Source organism: Sycon ciliatum, chromosome 1, assembly GCF_964019385.1.
Source record: "Sycon ciliatum chromosome 1, ocSycCili1.1, whole genome shotgun sequence".
Classification (NCBI taxonomy): Eukaryota; Metazoa; Porifera; class Calcarea; order Leucosolenida; family Sycettidae; genus Sycon; species Sycon ciliatum.
The window spans coordinates 19,823,198-19,843,389 of record NC_088643.1 but is presented as its reverse complement, the minus strand read 5'-3'; the positions used below and the strand labels follow the sequence as shown (position 1 = coordinate 19,843,389).

General features: G+C 50.0%; 1 protein-coding gene across 4 annotated transcripts in view; it reads left to right on the top strand.

Annotated features, from left to right (window-relative positions):
- Positions 1-1,306: 1,306 nt before the first annotated feature.
- Positions 1,307-20,192, top strand: part of LOC135817073 (pleckstrin homology domain-containing family G member 5-like) — a 31,453-nt gene continuing 12,567 nt past the window's right edge. The window contains exons 1-11 of one of the 4 annotated variants that reach the window (XM_065330188.1): positions 1,307-1,921; positions 6,918-7,045; positions 13,395-13,515; positions 14,060-14,105; positions 14,947-14,994; positions 15,156-15,198; positions 15,529-15,608; positions 17,303-17,439; positions 17,897-18,051; positions 18,390-18,551; positions 18,868-20,112. In XM_065330188.1, the coding sequence (XP_065186260.1) occupies positions 1,867-1,921; positions 6,918-7,045; positions 13,395-13,515; positions 14,060-14,105; positions 14,947-14,994; positions 15,156-15,198; positions 15,529-15,608; positions 17,303-17,439; positions 17,897-18,051; positions 18,390-18,551; positions 18,868-20,112 (2,220 nt within the window). In that variant the 5' untranslated portion in view covers positions 1,307-1,866. Of the gene's footprint in view, positions 1,922-6,917; positions 7,046-13,394; positions 13,516-14,059; positions 14,106-14,946; positions 14,995-15,155; positions 15,199-15,528; positions 15,609-17,302; positions 17,440-17,896; positions 18,052-18,389; positions 18,558-18,867; positions 20,113-20,192 lie in introns of all 4 variants that reach the window. The other 3 variants (XM_065330179.1, XM_065330205.1, XM_065330197.1) reach the window with 3 other exon arrangements.

The window sequence follows — 20,192 nt, the reverse complement described above, 5'->3', positions numbered from 1 at the left end:
AAGTTCACTTCACTTCCAAAAAAAATTAGTACCGGTAATATTAGATACAAATGATATTATTAATTTTTTTTGGAAGTGAAGTGAACTTATGCAGCGAAGAGACCGTAGTTGGAGAGTTTGAAGTGAGGTACCCTGTAATGTGTGAGTGGCTGCAATGGAGTCTGCGAGTGCTTTGAAAAACTGGCTTTATAATCGAATATACCACCATGGCTTTAAAGGTGCGGACATACGGTAATATGGGAACCCGGATGATGGAAACAGTGGCAAACAACTCCCCCCAAAACATGCTATCACGGCATTGCATTGAGAAGCGTGGTCCAGTGGCAGTGTGATTCCTGACGAGTACAAAAACCAGCAACGCTGCATGCAATAAGTGAGGTGTATGACCCAGGATGTAATTGTTGCATTACAAGGTTGAAGGTTCTCTTCGAACTTCTGATTTCTACTGCACTGAGTGCACTCACTGAGCCGTCTGTCACGGTCTGAGGTTCATGCCCGGTATACGGGTGATATTGATAACGAGCCTGACAATGATTTGAACGAGGAATGAATGCTAGTTCTGCGGCAGATGTGCTCATCAGCTCAGCACAGTCAGATGCCGTGCAGTTGCAGGAAGTGGTTCAAGTCGTCAGCCACAGAAACCCAGCTAGTGTGCCAACACAAGTAACACTACTACTGTACTAGTACTAACAGACTCGGTTACTCACTCTCACTGCACTGGAATGGAAGTGATCGCGTGTGCGTGGCCGTCGGCGTCGTCGACATGCATGACGGCCCTCGACAGGCCGGCAAAGCCAAGAGTGTGTTCACACTCCACAGCCTGACTTGTTGTTTAGCCTAGAACACAGCTACCGGTAGTAATCATGGTAATCATGGTAATCCAAACACCTACACAAAAAGTTCCCGGTTTCGCCTACACACTCCTTCCTGCTTTTTCACTGGATTGAAATGCGCTCAGTTATGGAAAATTTCCGACACACAACCTTGTGTGTTCGATTTGGCATGCTATGCAGACACTCTTCTAAGCTCGAGGTGACGCAAACAGCAAAGCCAGGAGTGCGAGATCTCGAGAACAAACCAAAACCAGATTCTGCAAGCTCCATTTTCAATCAGCTCCAGCTCTACAGAGATATACAGAGATAAGAGTTTCAAGGTATTTTACAAGTATTTGTAGCACGTGTAGATCTACGTGTACAGTAGTACACATGGTACGCAGATTGTGTACTCTTTGATCTTGTGAGTCTTGCAGCTTGTTTGTAGGTCTACCCACGTGCGTGAGCAAGGTCGATGCTTGATCAACCCTTGGGCCTCCCGCGCTTGACCTTGATCCCGTGCGCTGCAGGGCCCAAAAGAGCGTCTCCTGACAGATCGCTTTTTGCTAGCTTGTCACAGCGCCTCCTGGACGCCAGACTTCTAGCGAGACAATCAAGCGCCAACCTTCGCTTGCCAGCACAGTTTTCTCGATTGAAGCGAAAACAAGTTCACACGCCACATATCGCGCGCCCTCATCTTGTCGAGCTTGCAACGCTAGCTTGTGTATGTGTGTGATGTCATTCAAAGCCGTTGTTTTGCTTGCCTTGGTACATGGTAGCTCCAGCTGCAGAGGAAATGATTGATGATTGTCCCACTTCTCTCAACCAACCAACGAACTAACCAGTAACCTTCTAGGAGCTAAGCTTTCCACTTCGGCTCGTCCAGCAGAGTAGTTTCAATCATTCTCCCGAGGCTGCAGCGCAGCTCGTGCACTTATGTGATCAAGAGTGGAGTGGATCTCCCACGCATGCTGTTGTTGGAAGAGGAGATTTTGCATATCGATACTATCGTGAGGCGTAGCAGAGGCAGAGCACATTGGATTTGGAGTGCGGAATGGAATCCGGGACACCTGGGGAGCCTTCCGCAAATGGCTTGATGAGAGAAGATGGTATGTTTTGTCAATGTGCTTGAGTGGTGCATCGTGTTGTTTTCGTAATGAAAAAACGTCGACCGTAAGCCAGTCCAGACCGCATTTGCACACTGCGATCACCCTGTCTCTTCTTTCTTTCCCTGGAGACTAACTACCCCTACTATACCCCGTTCTCTATTTCCACATGCACACGAGGACGATAGTAAACGTTGTTTGACGTTGCATGACGCTGCGTGATCAACTCGTTCCGTGAAGCATTTCCTCACTTTTGGATAACCTTCTCACCCTCGGCATAGATGTTCAGTGTGTATTGCGCTTCATGCTCCCGGATTATTTTCCACATGCAGGCGCTTTCTTGTACGTTCGACTCAAAACGGACCCCATGCATGTAGTATTTTGCAAAGTGCCCCATTCTGCTTGCGCTTTCGCATTGTTTGTACGTGTACGGCAATGCCCTATCGTGGAGTTTGTGGTCGCGTAAAAGTGCACACGAGTTGTCAGGCAGTGCAGCGCGATACTTTTCTGGTTCTACTCGTACTAGTCGTAGTCAGCACGGATTCAAACTGACTTCCGAGATGACCTTTTCGACGCACAGTCGGTGTTCGATAGATGTTGTCTGCAGGTTAGGAACAAAACGTGCAATTTCCGCGGTCACACGTGTATCACCATTATGTTGTATATGAAAACGTGCTGTCGCCCAGCAAACACTCAGAAACAGAAACTCACTTTACGTAACAATACATGTATTGTACAATCACGTCATGTAGTAGCCTGTTGTTGACAGGCATGGTGCCCATATGTGCGGGAGCATGGCAGTATTCTAGCGCCTGTTATTGCCTGAGTGGTTTTAGCTTCTTACTTGACATCGGTAGCATTTTACCGTTTACGCTAAATCCAACAGTACTAGCGGCCCCAGGGCGCTAGCCATGTAACCGTGGACAAGCTGCACACACATGCATTTATGCAGCGCGCTCGTCGCATCGGATCAACATGTGCACTGCACGCAGCGTTCTGTACGCGCGTGCTGAGGGCGCCGGCCCCGGTCGATCGGCTGGATTTCATGTCCGCTACAGAAGGAGCATGAGAAGTGCTTGCTGAGCAGTGAATATCCCTGTGCCAAAGCGAGTGTATACTGCTATGCTACAACTACATGTAGGACAAAAATCACGTTGTCGGACAAGTCATATGCACATGTTTTGCACTAGCAAACACAGCAACCGACGTGCCTGTTAAATAATAAACACGAAACAGGCCACGTACATGTACACGACAGGACATTGGCAGTGCGCAAATCCCTGCAAAATACGGAAAATCAGAAGTCACAGTAGTGAGTACGCAAACACAGACCCAGTTAGTTGGCAGCACTGTAACCACGTCTTGAAAACACCAATAATAAAAAACGGTACAGGCCGACGATCGAAGTTGGGGTGAACGGTAAAGTGCTAGCCATATCTGTTGTCTCCACTGCACAGACTAGTATTCAGCCTCTGAACTGTACGTGTATATGTGTGTGTATGTAATACTATGTCTGTATGTGCCGCAAAGCCCCCCCCCCCCCCCCACGCCGTGTCGCTTCCCAGCTGGTTTTTCGGCAGGGGGCGAGTATTAGATCAAGGCTGTCAAGTGCAGTATGATGTACAACAAAACAGGAGATCAGGCTTGGCATGCTGGATTGTGCACATTTTCATCCTGCACTCGCACGTATTGTGTACTGCAGTACATGTACATGTGTCGGTTCAACACCGTATTTCATTTTACCGGTATAAGCCGGCGTCGTTTCACATTCAGAAATTCGACAGGGGGCGGGAATTAGAGAGGGGACGGATCAACGGTACTTTACAGTATGTGTGCACGTGTGTGTGTATGGAAGGGGGGGGGGGGGTGTAGAGAAAAAAGTTTGTGTACAATTTTGCGACATTCACTATTGTACATTTGCTTACAGTCATTTGGCTGAGTTCAGCTACAGGCTACAGTATAGCAGCAGTGCAATGGGTGTCGAGGAACATCCATGCTAGAAAAAGAGCAGGATTTTTGAACTTGGCAGAACCTAACATTTCGGAATTGTTGTAGTGTTTTCTTCTCATCTGAAACTGTACAAGCAATGTACACGGCTGTACAATACTTCCGCGCTCAGGTGCTCGTGTGCTTAAATCCGAATATAGGTACAGTTGCGCTCGATGAAAATCCGACCCAAAGTGCAAAGCTGGCACCCTGGATTCCTATTACATTATTATTTTATTTATTTTACTAATAAATAAAAACAACATACATCATTGCATTTGTACATGTGTACGTACAGCTGCATTCGTGCCACTTCCAGGGCGCATCGACGTCAAGGGCCGTGCAAGTTGAGGGCGTCAAATATGCACTCTGGGTCGGATTTCACCGAGCACAACTGCACATGCGCACAGACATGTATAAGCACTTGTGCTAAGATATGAACGAAAATAATCACTCAATTTCAGCTTGCGCCGAGCAGTTAATTGCGAAGTTCACCAGTTGCCAAGTGCCCGAAGATTTCCCTCTGCACCCATAAACGGCCATACGGTCCCCGTGTGCATCCATATTATACACTCGTGCCTACATGCGAGCAAAATTGACCTCCATTCTGCCAAGAACAACGACTTTTCGCATAAAAGCATAATAAGATAATCATGCGCTTTCGCTGGAGGAAGTTGGTGTGCACTTTGTGATTATAAACGCACAGACTCTCCTCACAGGCTAACGCTGACAATTCCCTTGGATTATGCGCATACCGTAAAATCCCGCCAGAGCGCCCCTACCTCCTCGACGCTTCGAGTAGGTTCAGGTGGGGAGAGGCGGATGGGCGAGTCCTACTTGCCGCATTCAGTACTACATGAAAAAGTACTCACTCTACGAAAACCGTTCGTGCATCTCATACACCAACCAAAGGTCAAGAGCCAGGAGTCGTACAGATCCGTCAAAACTCAGGGTTTGTGCGATCCCTGGTCAAGAGGGTGGACACTGTTGCGTACATTCCCATGGGGTCGAGCACGCGTCTGCAGTACAGTACGGCATCACAGAGTCATACACGGATACAATCAATCACTCCCCTGACAAGAAGTCAGGGAGAGACGGGGCGCTCTGGCGGGATTTTACGGTACTTGCGCTGGAGAAAAATAAGTCATTATACTGCGATTATGCAGAATAACGTGGTTATTTGATCGTACATGGTACAGTGTCGCGAAATTTGATATTTGAAAAGCGGTTCCAAAAGGTTCCTCAACTGGGGCACAAATCGCACAACATCTGTCCCCGGGGAAAATCGCGGAAAAGAATCCCAGAATTTGCGGTGTAATTTGCGGGTAAATATGGCATAATTTGTGGTGAATTTGCGGTAAATATGCAGTGAATATTATTGATATGCGGCAAGTTTGCAGTTGATATGAGGCAATTTTACTGGGAGCCCGTCATGTGCCATGTGTATGCTAGGGAGCGCGCGCCCTACACGTAGACTCTCTTCTTGACCAGTTTGTGACGTCAACGGCTCACAACGGTCAACCGAACAGTGCACTGTGTGTACGTGTAGTGCAACAAAAAAGTTTAAAAAACGCGGGAAAATCGCGGAAAACGCGGTCTTCTAAAAAATCGGAAAAAAACGTGGCCGCGGAATCGCAATTTTCCCCGGGACAGCAACATGATTGTACTGTTTCAAGTGGAGTCAAACGGCCTGGATTTACATGTACATGTACTTGGTGGACTGTAGTCCTTATGCGCAAGGGTTATTTGTCGTTAGCACAACCTTTGTGTACGCTCTCATTCACACATGTACTGTATACAACTTTGTCATACATACTCATGGAAATGTACACCTTTTCTGTTCACCCCGCCCCCCCCCCCCCCCCCCCCCCGCCCGCCTAGCCTGCACTCCCGCGGCTAGGGCCCAGTTGTGCATGCAATACAATAGAGAGGTTCTGCTATACGTGAAGCACAGAGAAATCACGTAGGCCCGGGAACTCTCTGCGCGTTCCCGTAACGTAAAGAAAAGCTGTTCTGCTCTACGTTCACGTAGAGAAATCACGTGAAATGTGTACTGGGACTTTCCCCTTCCATATTTGGCAGTTTCTGCCTGCAGTTGATCGATACGCAGCAGATCCATACGCATTTTCTCTGCGTGTGCCACAACGTAGAGAACCTCATCTCCGCGTAGAAATCTGGAGCCAAAACACGCGAAGCCGTAGACTCAAACCCAGACACCTGCTCCCTACGTGATTTCTCTACGTTTCACGTATAGCAGAACCTTTCTAGTACAAACTTCATACACCTGGACTACTTTGTAGTACATTTTCATCATCAAGTACTGATTTCGTGTGCGTGTGCATGTGAAAGCTGGAGTGCTGATCTATCAGCACTCTCAATAGGGAGGTTTCGCTCTACGTAATTACGTATGAAAATCCGTATGTCGTACGCGCCGGGGAGCGAGTGCAACTTTTATACGTAAATCTCTCTACGGATTTCTCTTGGACAGCCTGGAACCTCTCTGTTCTCTACGGATTTCCGTAGGAAAGCTCTTTCCTACGTTGGGTCCTGCGTAGGACTTTTTGAAATATTTTTCGCATTTTCCGGATTTATCCATGACAACGTTCAAGCCGCGCGAAACACAAGGTACACACACCGTACACCGCGTGCAAAATAAAATGGAAAACGCGGTTTCGGTTCGTGGTGCATGCGGTGGGTGAATGCAGCCAACGCGTCTCCAAAGCAACAAGGCATGTTTAGCAGTCGTGGAGAAATCACGTAGAGCGAAACCCAACAGCTCTGATTTTTACGGATGAAAATTACATGCAGTTCCTACGTTATTTTCATACGTAATTCTGCAGAGCGAAACCTCCCTATTGCGCACTCTGACCTTCCTTCAAAAATCACCCTGTGTATTGCATCCTGAATTAACATAGAAGTCTGATTTGATTGAGACTAGGTTTGTCTGGGTGATTGGCGAAGGAGCCTGAAAACCTTTTGTTCTTTCTGTTCCTTTCGTTTTGCCTCGCCGCAGATCTTCTTTGCGTCGGAACCCCCAGCATCACCAGCGATCAGTCCTTTGGTGACACTTCCCTTGAAACAGACCACGATGCGCCGATCTGCCAGAACTTCCCATGCCCGAACAACAACCAAGCAGCTCTGGTATGTATTTGATTTTCCGGCAGAGCTAGGAAGATTACCCTATTATCCGGTTATACGTCGACCTGTTATGACTCAAAACGAACTAAAAGGGCTAGTCGACTTGCAACCGGAGTCTAACTGCCCTTGAACCGGAAAATTGAGCCACCAAGTATGGGGGATACACTTAAAACCCGTTGTCGACGTACAACTGGTATGATACAATATTGGTGGTTTAGCGTGTGCGCTAAGCCCTGTTAACGAACATGGAACATCTACCACTCATACTTAGTCTGATGATCATGCATCTGATTATGATGTCATTGCTATACAGGCGCATGCGCAACGCGCGCCACTCTCCCACGCATGCATTCCAAATCTTGCTTTAGAGAGAGAGAAGGAGAAAAGAGAGACTCCTTTGTCACTTTTGCTTTCTGACGACTTGACTGTTCACTGGTTTGTCCGTCAGTGTCAATTTCCTACATTTTTCAACGGACATGCCAAGAACACGGAGCACCTCACGGGGTGCAAGCGCTGCTGGCACTGACGCTGACGGTCCCCCAGCTCTATACCCGTATCCGCAGCGGGCTGTGAATTCTGCGAATTCTCAAGTCCATCGGAGAGCGAGGTCCCGTGTGATCCATGCTCATGGGCACATTTCAGCCAATGCGGACCAGGTGACTTCTCCTGCGCCGTCACAACCAGCTCCTCTCACCCTGAGCGACCTGACTGGTGTTATCCAGCCCCTCCTGGAGCGCGTGGAGCGCTTGGAATCCAACGTCGTCGCCCCTACCACCTCGCCCATTGCCGCACCAGCACCAGCACCAGCATCAGCTCCTCTCCCGCTGGGGCAGCCTTCCCCGATGCACTTGGCTTGCGCAGCCGGCTCTCCAGGACTCCCCGTCATCCCTCCACGGCTACGGGAACGTATCACACGAGGTGAGTTTGTCGAATTTGGGGACTTGTTGCCTGAAGCCATGTCCGGCAGTAGTGATGTCCTGCAGTTGTCGTTGGTGAACGGCAGGTCCGTTGAGCTGGTGCAGAGCTCGTCCACTCCCCAGCCCTCCAAGCGCCGAGTCCATGACTTGGCGACGTGGTTAGAGGCCTTCACCTTGTTCACCAGAGTCCTGGTCGATGCGTCGCCGGACCAAGCTCCAGATTTGCTGGCGTACCAAGCCAACATCATCGAGGCCAACAACAATTATCTGACCGACGCGTGGCTGACCTATGACCGTCGTTTCCGTGCTGGTCTTGCTGCCATGCCGCACCTGTATTCCTGGCGGCAACTGGACCCTAACCTCTGGCAGTCCTGCTTCACGAGCCGCGGGCGCCCTATCTGCTCGCGTTGTTCTCTCGTGCACCCATCTCCAGCCCCGCATTGCCCCTTTCGTGGAGGGCTCCCTCTTGCGCAGCACGCAGGCGGGAGCCAGTCAGCCACCAGCCCAGCTCCTCGTCACGATGGCCGCCAGATCTGCCGGAATTACAACAACGGCGCCTGCACATACCCGTCCTGCATACGGGCCCATGTCTGTCTGTCATGCCGCGGCAAACACCCAAAGAAGACTTGCACCCGAGCGGCCTCTCAGTCTTCCCAGTGACGTCGTCACTCCAGTCAATGTGCCTCGGCTAACTGCACTGCTAGCTGCTCACCCTGATGCCCTGTTTCGTGATTATGTATGTGCTGGCATGTTTAACGGCTTCTCGATTGGTCACACCACTCCTCTGGTATCATGCATTCAATCTGTCAATCATCCGTCTAGTCTCTGCAATAAACAATTTGTCACCCTGTACCTACAGTCTTGTTGCGATGCTGGGGAAACAGCTGGTCCGTTTGCTGAGCCGCCATATCAGCTGTTTCAAACCTCGGGTTTGGGCCTGATCCCAAAATCCAATGGCAAATTTCGCCTCATCCATGACCTATCCTCCCCCACTGGCCGCAGTGTCAATGATGGTATTTCCCGGGAGTCATTCAGCTTGGAGTATGACACTGTCGATTCGGCTATCTCCTATATCATGAAGTTCGGCCGTGGTTGCCACCTGACCAAAGTGGACATTCGAAACGCCTTCCGATTATGCCCTGTTGCCCCCTCTGACTGGCACTTGTTGGGTATCTCTTGGGATGGTCGTTACTATTTCGAAAAAGTCCTCCCGTTCGGCCTTCGGTCAGCTCCGTACATATTTGACAAGTTTGCATCTGCCCTTCATTGGGTTCTGGAGGACACATGCCGCCTTCCCCATCTCATTCATTATCTGGATGACTTCCTGAATGTATCGCCTCCCAGTCTTCCTCTTGCCCAGCACCAGAAGTCACTACTGCTCGACCTGTTTGCATATTTACAGGTCCCAGTTGCACCTGAGAAGGTTGACGGCCCCTCTACGGTTCTCACCTTCCTGGGCTTAGAGCTGGACACAATGGCTCTGGAGATCCGCCTTCCACCCTCAAAGCTGACTAAGCTATCTACCACCGTGTCGGCCCTCGTCCAATCCGGCCGGGTTCAGAAACGCGACCTCGCCTCCGTATTGGGCAAACTCTCGTTCGCGTCCAGAGCTGTACCAGCTGGTCGCACATTCCTGAGACGCCTGTACGACCTGGACAGAGCAACTCGATCAACACCATTGCACCAATGGCTACGCATTTCGGCATCGGCAATGGCAGACCTGTTGTGGTGGGCAGAGGCCCTGACCATATGGAATGGGAAGTCATTCTTCCTGGTGGATGAGTGGACGCCAGCCCCCGACATGCAACTACAGACTGATGCCAGCGGCACTCACGGTTATGGTGCCTTCTACAACGGCCGGTGGCTGAGAGGAGAGTGGACAGCCCAGAACGAGAACGAGAACATTGAGTTCAAAGAAATGTATGCTATCATAGTTGCCTGCGCGACCTGGGGTTCGGAGTGGAGCAGGCGACGCATTCAGTTTCAGTGTGACAACAAGGCCGTGGTGGACTGTATACGCTCCGGTACCTGCCGTTCACCGCCAGTCATGACACTTATCCGGGCATTGTATCTGCTGTGTATTGAACATGACTTCTTGGTGTCAGCTGTCCACATTCCTGGTGTCACTAACACTGTCGCCGATGCATTGTCTCGCAATTTGCTGCAGGTATTCAGGCACCAGGCCCCGGAAGCGGCAGCCGAGCCAGATCAGCCAGTCTTGCCAACTCTCCGTTGACAGACTCCGTGCTACAGCTAGCAGCACTGGCAATAGCACCATCCTCCCGCCGGACGTATTCTACCGCCGAGACCCGCTACTTCCAGTTCTGCCAAGTGCATGCCTGCAACCCATTGCCGGGCGACGACTTTACTTTGTGCTATTTTGCTGCCGAGTTGTTCAGGACTCTTCAGCCTCGATCTGTCCGTGTCTACATGTCGGCAATCCGCAACCTTCATGTGGAACTTGGCTTTGCTTACCCGTCGGGCCCAACAACTCTCCTCGCTAGGGTCCTGCGGGGCATCGACAGGTCGTCATCGACACAGCGTCATCGTCTGCCGATAACCACTCCACTTCTCAGGGAGATCTGCCGGCATGTTGCCGTTCCACGCATGCGGCACCCTCACGACAAGGCCATGCTAAGGGCAGCTTTTTCCTTGGCGTTTCATGGGTTCTTCCGTTGTGGAGAACTGACTGCTGGCCTGAGGCGATGTGATGTGACGATCAGTACTGACCAGCGGTCGTTATCGGTAAACGTGCGCTCATCTAAGACGGACCCCGACAGCACGGGCCACACAGTATTGGTTGGAGCCAGCACGGACGCACTGATCTGCCCAGTGCAGGCCATGGCAAACTACCTGGCGTTTCGCCCCGGCGGCGACCATCTGTTCACTTATGCTAATGGCCAGCCGCTTACAAGAAATGCAGTGTCCTCTGAACTGCGCAACCTGCTGCCACTCTGTGGGGTCACGGACCCGAGTGCATATGCCAGTCACTCTTTCCGGATTGGCGCCGCAACATCAGCGGCCATGGCAGGTGTCCCCGAACACATCATCCGTATCATGGGTAGATGGCGCAGTGATGCGGTCCACCGCTACATCCGGGCTGCTACAGCTGACACCCTGCGAGTGTCACGTCAATTAGCTGCAGTTCAAAATCATCAATGGTAGCTGCGGGTTAGTGACCACATCATGCCTGAACTGCTTAGCTTTAGCTTTACATTGCTGCTGTCAGCACAGCACAATACACCAGTCGTATTTCATTATTACTCTCATGCCATATAGGGGATATTGGGAACGGGCAGTCTATCTCCGCAGCTGGCTCATTTCAATCACTACCGGTCGCAGCTCCTGCCCACGGCAGGCCGACCGTCTCTCGTTCACACTCTGTGTGCTCCAGGTCACAGCTCCTGCGCAGAGCAGGCCGACCTGTCTGTCTCTCTCTCACACACACTATGTGTGCACCGGGTCACAGCTCCTGCGCAGAGCAGGCCGACCTGTCTTTCTCATGCACGCCAGCTGCTCCGCCCAATATCCCTGATATGCCAACCAGAAAACAATGTGTTCTGAGCCGGGTGCATGCCTGTATGTGGAGAGTGCGTTAATGGTGGTTTAGCGTGTGCGCTAAGCCCTGTTAACGAACATGGAACATCTACCACTCATACTTAGTCTGATGATCATGCATCTGATTATGATGTCATTGCTATACAGGCGCATGCGCAACGCGCGCCACTCTCCCACGCATGCATTCCAAATCTTGCTTTAGAGAGAGAGAAGGAGAAAAGAGAGACTCCTTTGTCACTTTTGCTTTCTGACGACTTGACTGTTCACTGGTTTGTCCGTCAGTGTCAATTTCCCCTTCCCTCCCAACCCCATTCGACTGGGGATCACTATCTCTCCGTCACTGTCACCATAATTTCCTCAATAACAGTGTCAGTACAACTCTTGTCAATATACTTATATCGGGTGAGGGCAGTCTATCTCCGCAGCTGGCTCATTTCAATCACTACCGGTCGCAGCTCCTGCCCACGGCAGGCCGACCGTCTCTCGTTCACACTCTGTGTGCTCCAGGTCACAGCTCCTGCGCAGAGCAGGCCGACCTGTCTGTCTCTCTCTCACACACACTATGTGTGCACCGGGTCACAGCTCCTGCGCAGAGCAGGCCGACCTGTCTTTCTCATGCACGCCAGCTGCTCCGCCCAATATCCCTGATATGCCAACCAGAAAACAATGTGTTCTGAGCCGGGTGCATGCCTGTATGTGGAGAGTGCGTTAAACGTGTGCATGTACCCGCAATGAATGTGTGTGTGGTGGGGGTATGTCTGGGGATTCCCCGTGGCAAGATACTGCACGAATACTATGTGAGGTATCGTGAACCTATCGTGCTGGCCAGTGAAGTCCGGCACTCGCTCAACAACTGCCCCGCGTACGCTGCATGTTGTGTGTATGTGAGCTGAGCTAGGCTGCACGAGTGCAAGGCGCCAGATGCTGCTTGTCTAGGTGCGTGCACAGTCTCCCAGTGGTCTGATCTCACTGGCCGGCATTTGCGAACTGGTGTGCCAACATAGTCAAGATATACGCAGCGTCGGCAAGATTCGTTCCGATAGAACACTCTATGGACACTCGCCCATGGTGCTTAATTGGCGTGCAGCTCAAAATATCATTTGCAATCCGATTGGTTTGAATAATACACTTGTCTTTAAACTCCGATGGAGAACCAAGAATTAAAATTAAGAAGAAAAGACTAACTACGGGTAACTTGTAATGTAAACCATTGGACTTTCTTCTTAACTTTTTAACACTTGTCTTTATACAGTCAGACCTCGCTTAACCGCACACATCTGTTTTCCACAAAAACATCCGGATAGGCGAGGTAACCGGATAACTGAACACACATACTGTGCATGCATGTGGCATGTCAAAAGCAGTGACATCATACATACATGTAGACAGGTCCTATGCAGTACAACTAGCGAGCCCAGTATGTAAAACAAGCGAGAAAAATGACAAGTGCATGCAACTGAGTGCTGTCCGCACACACCCAGCAGGTCAAGGACCTCATTTGCTTGTACAACTCCTTGATACATGTACTAGCTTCTGCAAGCGCTAGCCAGCCACATGCATCCGGGTACGACGAAGCATTTTGTACACATTTCAACCAGTTTGTACACAAAATCATGCACCGGTATGCGGATCGCGAGGTCCGGTTATGTTGTATGCACAACATATGCTGCACATCGGTAACCAGCGATTTTCTTCCGGATGGTGAGGGATCCGGATAAACGAGGACCGGATAAACGAGGTCTGACTGTATCAGGCTGAGCTTCACATTGCATCCAAGGTTTGAGTTTAGATTCCACGTTTCTGTCCGTGAGAGGATGTTAGACCAGGTGGCAGTGTAGTGCACGTGCCATTGTGTCCTATGCTTCTTTTCTGCGCAGGTCTGCTATCACGTGGAATGTGTAAAGCTCGCAAGAAAGTCGTACCGCTTTTACTGCATGGACTGCGATACAAACCAGCACGAGGACGCTCCGTATCATGTCCGGACAACGGTTTCCCAGTGTGAGTCTTTCATATGCTATTGTTGTACATAACGATAGCAAGCTATGTTTGTTCTTGTAGAATACTTCCTCCGGAAACAAAAGATATGATTTAAAATTTTCAATCAACCAGTCTGTTCTTGTGAATCGAGCTTTGAGGAATCGAGCGATGGTGGCTCCAAGTGGGACTCAAACGTTGCCAATTTCTTTTATAAATTCGTGTTCATACATCAAACAAATCAACCTGCTCATTGCCTTGAAGTAGTTTTTTGTTCCACTGAACCAAATTTATTGAGCACAATAACTCCTAGATTGTGAATAAAAAAAGTCATGACATTTTTGCGTCTGAAGGAAGCAAAAGGTGTGTGTGTGTGTGTGTGTGCGTGTGTGTGTGTGTGTGCGCGCGTGTGCGTGCGTGTGTGTACATGCGTGTATGTATGTGTGGTCATCAACCTTGCAAGCTGTTGAATGTGTAATCCCAGCAGAAGTTGCTATGTCTAACATAGTTTGTTCGCTATCATCGCGGGCATGAGTATGTGTGGTCCTTTCTAATGTCACGTGTACAGATCAGGCAGCATTGCCCTACTACACCCCATCGGCCAATGAGGACACGTGAGTGATTTGCCCTGAGACCATCTCTTTCTGCAAGGTCATGCTTGCAACAATCAACCTCATCTGATAGTCACATTGCAGGGGCGTAGCACCCGCTACGACTGGTACGACCATGGTCCCCCCCCCCCTCCAACACGGCCTCTGGTCGCACCGATTTCTGGTCGCACCGACCTCTGGTCGTACCACTTCCAAAAACCCTCCTACGCCCCTGCATTGTTAATATTGCACACTTTTTCATCCTTGTTTGGATAATGCTGCCAGCTGACCACCTCGAACATTATTCATACTACCAAGAGTACCCCCCCCCCCCCCCCCCCACGAGTGTACAACTCCAGTCTGTAGGGTCTGCCCTGCTCCTAGCGCCTGGCCATCTGCAGAACTGCACACTATGTGACGAACCCGTGCACACTATCTGCACTCTATGTCTGATAGCAAGAGTAATGGGGGTTATGTACTCTTGCTGATAGCTACAGGGCTGTATGCAACCCTTCTTTTGTTACAGCTCTCTGGTACTGGTTATCACTTTTCACTGTTTACCAGCAAAGCCGATTGAGCCACACCATGTGCTTCCAACAGCAGTGGGTCACGCGATGTTGGCACGCCATGTACACTTTCTACCAAGAGTCCATAACTTATGGACTCTTGTTTCTACTTGAAGTAGTTTCTACACAAGTGCAAGTCACATGCCCAAGATGTGCAGCTACTCTATAGACCCAGTGGGCTGAATTCTACTGCTGGGCCCTGCTGCATGTTTCACATCTAGGCCAGTCCTGTTATCTTAACCTGGGTACTCACAATCTGCTTCTTTGCCATGTTATTTTTTTGTATTTACTGTTCACAGAACATCGCAAAGTTCGTTGACCATCAAACGAGATCGATTAGGATCAGGGTATGTCCATTTGAGTTTATGTAGGTCGCGTTGTGTAGGCACTGATGTTTCCTGTCTGTCAGTGTGCCGAGTGTGTCTTGTTTATTCTTAGAGTGCGAGGATTGCTGTGTATGGCATGGCTGATCCTGTATGTTTTGTGCCAATGTCGGTGTGGCCTGCAGCAAACGGAAAAAGTTCAAGATTAGAAAGAGTTCCGACTCATCCGTAAGTTTATGTTGAGAACACCATTTTTTGGAAATGTGCTCCTGTTCTAGGTTTCTGCAGTGGACCAGGATAGTGTGTGTGTGTGTGTGTGCGTGTGTGTGTGCGTGCGTGCGTGTGCATGACTGTGTGTGTGTGTGTGTGTGTGTGTGTGTGTGTGTGTGTGTGTGTGTGTGTGTGTGTGTGTGTGTGTGTGTGTGTGTGTGTGTGTGTGAGGTTCAAGGTTCAATGTGTGTCTGTGTATGTGTCTGTGTATGTGCGTGCGTGTATTTGAGCCGCCTTCTGTAGTTATTACCCGTGTTTTTCTCCTTCTTGTCTCCTTTCTTTCTGCAGGATCCAAAGAAAGGTGGTATGACCATCGCACTTCCGAACAGCACGCAGCACCCAGTGAAGCTGGATGACTCCTTGCTGCGGTGAGTGCTCAGTTAGTTGACTTCCGTTGCTCATCAAACCGTGCCCAACGGCTGAAACTTTCAAACAGGCACTGGCTTTCAAAAGAGCAATAGTTTCTAGCTCTCTTGCGATTGGTAAAAAATCAAATGGCTTAAAACCATACCGCTCATTCCACAGGTGATTTTGCGATGTAAAACCTGATGCGGCGGTCGCGAATTTGGCAAAACCCCTAATCGCACTGGTTGCGCAGAGTACTCGGAGCAATACAACTAGACCATCACAGTAGTTGAGCTTGGCGCACCTTTCGCATTGCGGCAGTGTTCACATGATGGATTGTGCTCGACCCTGGTTGAAACTGAGAAACATACCACTGCACTTATCTGCGTACTTCGGCCAGGGTTAACCGGTTGCACAGCATGGCACGTGCAAATTTCCCACCAAAGTACAGTTGAACATCGATTATCCGACCACCTCTGGGCAGCGGGCCCTGGGAAAGTGTTCGGGTAATGGAAATATTCCGGATATGGAAAACCTCACCACAGGCCGATACGTGTGTTGGGTATTCCATATATCACAGTACCCGCAACAACAGTCGTTTTATGTTAGTTTTTGTAAGTACCGTATTATCTCTAATATAAGCACGGTCCTTTATTTTTTCAATATGCCTCCGCCCCGTGCTATTAATAGAAATGTTCCCTTATTGGAGACTGTTCCATTATTATTTCAACCTCATTTCAGAGGCATGTTGCCATGCCAAATTCATGTCAGACACACACATTTCAGGTTTTTCGCCGGCACTGCATTCTAGAGATAATACGTACATGCATTTTACCAGGTACCGATAGACAGTGTGCTTATAATGGAGACTGAGCACTTTATTTTTTTGAATGCTGCCCCAAGGTGTTCTATTATTGGAGACATGCTATTATTAGAGACTGTGCTTATATTAGAGATAATACGATATTGTAAGTTTTGACTGTTCATCCTTTACACAGTGGTACAGGCAGCGAGTGCGCGCTGCTGCAACTAACTCTTCGTGCAAGATCCCGTACGAAAATGCGTAGCCTGAGCCACAATTCCGGATAATCGAATAGTCGGATAATCGATGTTCAACTGTAGTCACGAGACCATATACGACTCGACAAATGGACTTTTGCGGGCATATCAGTAACCCTCCTTATTTTAACACCGGCCTTCATGCTCAACTGTGCAGGCTTTCAACCCGGGTTGCAACTTCTCATGTAAACACAGCCCATGGGGTTTGCGGCGACAGAACTTCACATCACGTATACATTTTTTATGCTTTTCCTACACTTTCACAGTCTGTACACAGACAGTCGCATTCCTGCATACAGTCAAGCATACATCACTAGCACATGCATATGTTTAGGCTATGTGTGCGCTTTCGGGGGAAGGTGTGGGGGTCGCAGTATAAGCCATCATTGAGAGCGTCTCCACCAGGCTCCTGGAAGATTTTAGCACCAGCATGATTTCTAAATAACAACCAGCGTTTTGACACCACCAGGGCTGGTATTAAATGAGCGAAGCCCCACTGGGGTTTGGCTTCGGTTGGCCGTCCGCACATCCCTTTCATTATTTGTGTGCAACGCCCGGCTGAAACGATATCCTGCTATTGAAAACCGAATCCAGCGCCGGTGATGCTTATCCTAAAGTGGTTTGATTCCACATGCTTGTGGTTGTATGGCTGTCTCAGATCTGTGGTGCAGCGGATGTGCACGCAGCAGAAGATCGACATGGAGTTCCTTGAAGTCGTGTACAGCACCAACAACGAGCATGTGGACCTGGACAACCACGTGCTGGCGTTCTACGGCGTCACCCTCAACGTCAACGGTAAGCTGGACTGCCTTCAGCAGCGTTATATCTCTGAAAATTAGATTTTCTGTCTTTCCGGGCACCTCTTGAACATCTTTCTGAGACAGCGGGTAGTAATTTTACTGCGTGTGCTACTTATATGCTCTGAATGTGCAAGACTTTATTCTTTGTGTTACTAGCTTCAATGCGACACATCACAGGGCCTGCTAAGTACAGTGGTTAGGGTTTCAGTGTATTTTCTCTGAGTTCCAAACAACACTATTTGGTGCGGGGGTGTGCGGATTAGAGATAGTTGATTGGAGTTGCACTGTTGAATTTCACCACGAAATGTCTTTTGTCAGTGAGTTGAAGTGTCCCTAATCTGTGAAGTATTCAAAATGTTGAGGCCCTCTCCCTTTATGGTTTTATTGTCTTCTTGCTTGCTATCACTGTCATCACTGTCATCATTGCATTTTTGGCCTGTTTGTATCTCCAGACCGAGCCGGGAGCCCGAGAAGTAAGAAGCTGGGCCCAAACTCGAGCTCGTCCCGGTTAAACTTCGGCGGCATGACATTCAAATGGCGGCGGGATAGCAAGGGTGGAGGATCAACGAAGCAACCCCACAGTCTCGGCAGCAATGACGGCAATAAGGTGCTTTCTCTAGTCTCGGTGTAGGACGTTTCATTGGAGATTGTTAAGTGTGCAATTTAAAATCTACAATCCCCCTAGCGTGCAAGACGTAGTGTACATAGCATTTTGCAATAGGATTTGTCACAGCGAAGTACAAACTTCCAAATGCACCGTGACACACTGACGATGGCCACCCCATCGTGCAGAGAAAATCGCTCTCTGTGCAGAAAGTGTCTCGGCTGACCAGTACTAGTATACTGGTGTAAGTACAGGCGGTCTATTCCCACAGTCGTCACTAAATACAGGTTTTTACTCTATGTTTTGTGGGTCGCTGCACATATGGACATCTGACGTCGCAGGTGGACCGCACTTGGTCGCATAGTGCAGGCGCATCTCCCCGCGACAACTCTCACTCCATATCGATGGCAAAGTCTCTAACGGACCTGCCTTTGCAGCGCAACTCACTCCAGGAGTCTCCGATGCCAGCCACTCGGAGCATGAGCTCATCGTCCCAGACCAATGTAAGCGTAAGTGCCTGGGTCCGAAATGCCGACCGGCATCTACTAGTAGGTTCCTGTGGGCACTGAAATTGCAGGGATTGGCTTTCCTGTAGTCGTTGATGATTACACTGTTTAGCTACGATTGGGCTTGGATATTTTGTCCATAGAGCAACTGGTTGTCCCGTAGACGCGTGTATGATGGGTTTCGGTGACGAAACTCTCTCTCTCTCTCTCCCTCCCTCTCCCTCTCTCTTTCCTGGTAAACCAGAGATACGTTGCTGTAGTTACTGACATGCGCGTGTTCTCCCTGTCACCAATTGCCACCATTGTCTTTCAGGAGGACACTATGTCTTTGCCTGGTTGTCTCGACTCACCGTCGCCCGCGCCAGTGCCACCCCGCCACACCTCTCCCCCGCCGCTCCTGCCCGGTCGTGGCGGATCGCCGCGAGTGCATCGTCGTGTGGCACGCCAGTGTGATGCGTCAGTAGCACTCAATGTCATTCCGCCGACGCCCGACCAGACTGTCTCCCGGCCAAAGTCTGACACGTTCAGCTTTGACCGTCCTCGTGCCGGTCACAAAAAGTCTGCTCCCGTACTACATAGCAATGGTGTAGCAAGCAATAGCCATTCACCTGTTCGACGCTGTGCAAGCTGGGCTCCGGCAACGCATGGTTTTCACCAGTGGGATGAATCGTCTCTGCCCGGCTTTGCGAAAGACAATGGCCGCACGGCGGATAGTCTTGCAGAAGAAACTACATCTATACCCAACGGCCACGTGCCATTGGACAACAAGAGACGGAAAGACGCCAATGTCAAAGCACCGCGAACGTCATCGCCCTTAGCCAAAGGGTCCTCTCGCTTCAGCAGACTGGATCTGAAGCGGCTCCTGTCCAGTCCAGCTTCGCTGAAGAAAACAGCTGCGGCTAGGTCAACAACACCACTGTCCAGCCCCAACGTCGAGCAGTGTGACTTGTGCACCTCTCCTCTGTCCTCCAAGTCCAGTATCACGTCTCCGTCGGAGGAACAATTCCCGGTGTATCAGGCCTATACGGCTATGAAGCAGAAGGGCAATGGAGAAAGCACTCCTATCACAAACCTTCGCCGTCTTTCAGCATCACCAAAGACGAAACGTTCCGCTCTGAAGCGGCACGCTGCTGAGGATGAGTGTGAGCGCGAGCGATCTGTCTCGCCAATGCGTCACCCTATGCCCAGGAGTGTGAGTGCCTTTGAGAACCTTGGCGCGCCAATGTTCTCACCCCGGAGGTCTCCGTCACCGTGCGACTCTGTCGCATCCGATTGCAACCTGTCTCCCGAAATGCCTCGCCGGTCGAAATCGGATGCTTCCCAGAAGCACCCGCTCAAGACCATCAAGAAGGCACATTTTCTGTCCGCAGATGGGCGCTCTAACTCTATCCGCCGACCGTCCTACACGTTAATGCGCAGCTCTTCTGATAACAACTTGGCAAAGCAGCTTGCAGAGAAAGATGCAAAGGCTAAGGAAACTGCAGATGGTCGGACACTGGCTCGCCGTCCTGCCACCCAGAAGCATCATTTCCCCACCAATGAACTCATGCCGAGTCAGGTTAGGCCACTGCCATGTCAATTTTCGTATGCCACCCCAACCTGCCACTGCCACTCCAGCCTGCCGTTGCCCCCCCCCCC